The sequence below is a fragment of the Primulina tabacum genome, chromosome 12 (genome assembly GCF_025594145.1).
Source record: "Primulina tabacum isolate GXHZ01 chromosome 12, ASM2559414v2, whole genome shotgun sequence".
Taxonomy (NCBI): domain Eukaryota; kingdom Viridiplantae; phylum Streptophyta; class Magnoliopsida; order Lamiales; family Gesneriaceae; genus Primulina; species Primulina tabacum.
Genome location: NC_134561.1, coordinates 2,680,548 through 2,683,087, shown reverse-complemented (window position 1 = coordinate 2,683,087; position 2,540 = coordinate 2,680,548). Strand labels below are relative to the sequence as shown.

The 2,540-nt window shown below is 35.5% G+C and overlaps 1 protein-coding gene across 1 annotated transcript; it reads left to right on the top strand.

Moving 5' to 3' along the window:
- Window positions 1-1,703, top strand: LOC142521203 (glutathione S-transferase PARB-like). The gene is made up of 3 exons (XM_075624428.1): window positions 1-279; window positions 420-468; window positions 1,108-1,703. Exons 1-3 carry the CDS (start codon window positions 127-129, stop codon window positions 1,557-1,559), a joined length of 654 nt encoding a protein of 217 aa, XP_075480543.1. The 5' UTR covers window positions 1-126; the 3' UTR covers window positions 1,560-1,703.
- Window positions 1,704-2,540: the final 837 nt, after the last annotated feature.

The window sequence follows — 2,540 nt, the reverse complement described above, 5'->3', positions numbered from 1 at the left end:
TAAAATCGATCCCCATCTACTTCTTTTAAATCGAACGTGGCAAGATTCCCACTTCAAAGTTGAGAACAGAACTCGGCGGCGAAAGCAAGATAATATAGGCACGTCCGAGAGGCGGAAGCTCTTCCAATGGCTGCTCCGGTGAAAGTCTACGGTCCTCCTATCTCCGCCGCCGTGTCAAGGGTCCTGGCCTGCCTCCTCGAGAAAGATGTCAGCTTCCAACTAGTCCCCGTGAACATGGCCAAAGGCGAGCATAAGAAGCCCGAATACCTCAAGATTCAGGTCATTTTGATTTCTTTTTTCTCTTCTTTGGATACATTAATTAAGTGAGATTCCTTTCTGTTTATGATTATGATAAAGAAAATCTTATATATTGCAATGGTGGTGTTTTTATTGATCTGGGTTGTGATTTTTGTGGACAGCCGTTTGGGCAAGTACCCGCATTTGAAGATGAAAGCATTACCCTCTTCGGTAAATAAAAAATAAAAAATCTCCACTTTCTTTGGGTTCTTCGCATTCTTGTTTCGTTTGAACAATAGGCTGCTGATGTGAATTTTGATGAGCTGATGTTTGATATATAGCATAAATATTTGACTTGGTACATCATCTATTTGAATTATTTACATGTCTTTATCAATGAATAATGGCGTTTTCATAACAAATGCCAGTCTCGAGTTCAAACCATTTTTATCTTTATTTCAGGTGGCTCATTCGACTAATACATGTTTAGAATATTTGATACACTTCATAATGAGTTTCATGATCTTACGTTGAGAGAGACCTCATGTTATCTGTTATATATTCAAGGACTTTATCTACACAGCTAGCATGATCATACAGATAAAGTTAAATGTCATAATTGAATAAAAACGTAAAATATTATTAAAATAAAGATCGTTTTTACATTAGAGTCAATAAAGTTTAAGTCAAAAGCTGGCTCGCTGGACACCTACTCTGACAAAAACATTGTATTGTATTGTAAATTTTAGACTTGGTTCAGTAGGAAATGCAAAATTTTGTGAATTTATATGTAGGATATTTTGTTGCATGCTTTCAAGTTTTTCTAAAGCAATATAAGTTGTCTCTTTTGTCGTTAAAAAAAATAAACAGAATCAAGAGCTATATCTAAGTACATTTGCAACAAATACCCAAATCAAGGCAACAAAAGACTCTTCGGGATGAACCCTCTCGAGAAAGCATCGATCGATCAATGGTTAGAAGCCGAAGGGCAGAGCTTCAATCCACCGAGTTCGGTCCTTGTTTTTCAGCTGGCCTTTGCTCCACGCATGAAGCTCAGGCAAGATGAGAATCAGATCAAGCAGAACGAAGCCAAGCTTGCCAAAGTGCTTGACGTGTATGAGAAGAGGCTCGGTGAGAGTAGGTTCTTGGCTGGCGATGAGTTCACTTTGGCAGATCTTAGTCACCTGCCTAACACGCAGTACCTCGTGAACGGAACTGATCGAGGGGAGATTTTTACGTCGAGAGAAAACGTTGGTAGGTGGTGGGGTGAGATTTCGAGCAGAGAGTCGTGGAAAAAAGTGGTCGAGATGCAGAACTCCTAGAAGTGCTTGAATGCAGATTTTCTTGGTAATGTTCTTCGGGTTTTCAAAGTGTTTTTCAGCGGTTTGCTATATCTATGACTATAATGCATGTCATATACTTGAGAGTCGATTCATTTTGGTCTGCTTCAAAGAATTTTACTTCAATTTTGTCTTTTATTTTAATCACACAAAAAGATCTTTTTAAAATTTTTATAAAAAAGTCACTCTATAAAAAGCATTTAAGATAGAGCTTTTGTAAATAAATAAAAAAATTGTAAATGGAAGAACATTTTTTTTGTAATTAGTATTGTTCAATTTATAATTTTATGATTGAACATAAACGATCCCTACTCCCTAATATTAAAGAATCGTGTCATAAACCTCTCGTAACAAAAAAAAACAGTAAGTCTCTTACGAGACGGTCTCGAAGATTTTTATTTATGAAACGAGTCAATCCTGCTCATATTTTTAACAAAAATAATATTTTTTCAAGAATGATCAAAATAGATTATCTGTCTCAAATAAATTGATTATGCTATAGTTTATTTGACGTATTCTAGAGACAATTAAAATATGTTTTAAACCAATAAGTGAGTGAGACTCGATTTCGGATTATCATCAAGTATTAATCTTAAAAGTTATATTTGTAACTCAAAATCTCTTAATTAATTCTTAAGATGACGAAGCGCAAAATTGAACAAAGAGTAAAGTTTCCTATGATTAAAAAAATTTACATTTTTGGAAAATCGAAAAAAATACAAATTAATAAATTAAGATCGTAAATTTACAAGTTGTAATTTTCACGTAGTGTAGCATTAACAGCTATGGTAGATGCACTGACAAGGAATTTCGACTACCCGTCTCTATGAACAAATATATAGCAGAGGGATTGATGGAGACATATGAGGGAAAACATACTCAGGCTCAAATCATCGACCAGATTAGGGGTGAGCATTCGGTCGGTTCGGTTATCGACCGAACCGAATTAGCCATAACCGAACC

Coding starts and splice junctions, on each gene's coding strand:
- LOC142521203 (XM_075624428.1), top strand. CDS start 127: ATGGCTGCTCCGGTGAAAGTCTACGGTCCTCCTATCTCCGCCGCCGTG. Junction 280..419: donor CCGAATACCTCAAGATTCAG/GTCATTTTGATT, acceptor TTTTGTGGACAG/CCGTTTGGGCAAGTACCCGC. Junction 469..1,107: donor TGAAAGCATTACCCTCTTCG/GTAAATAAAAAA, acceptor AAAAATAAACAG/AATCAAGAGCTATATCTAAG.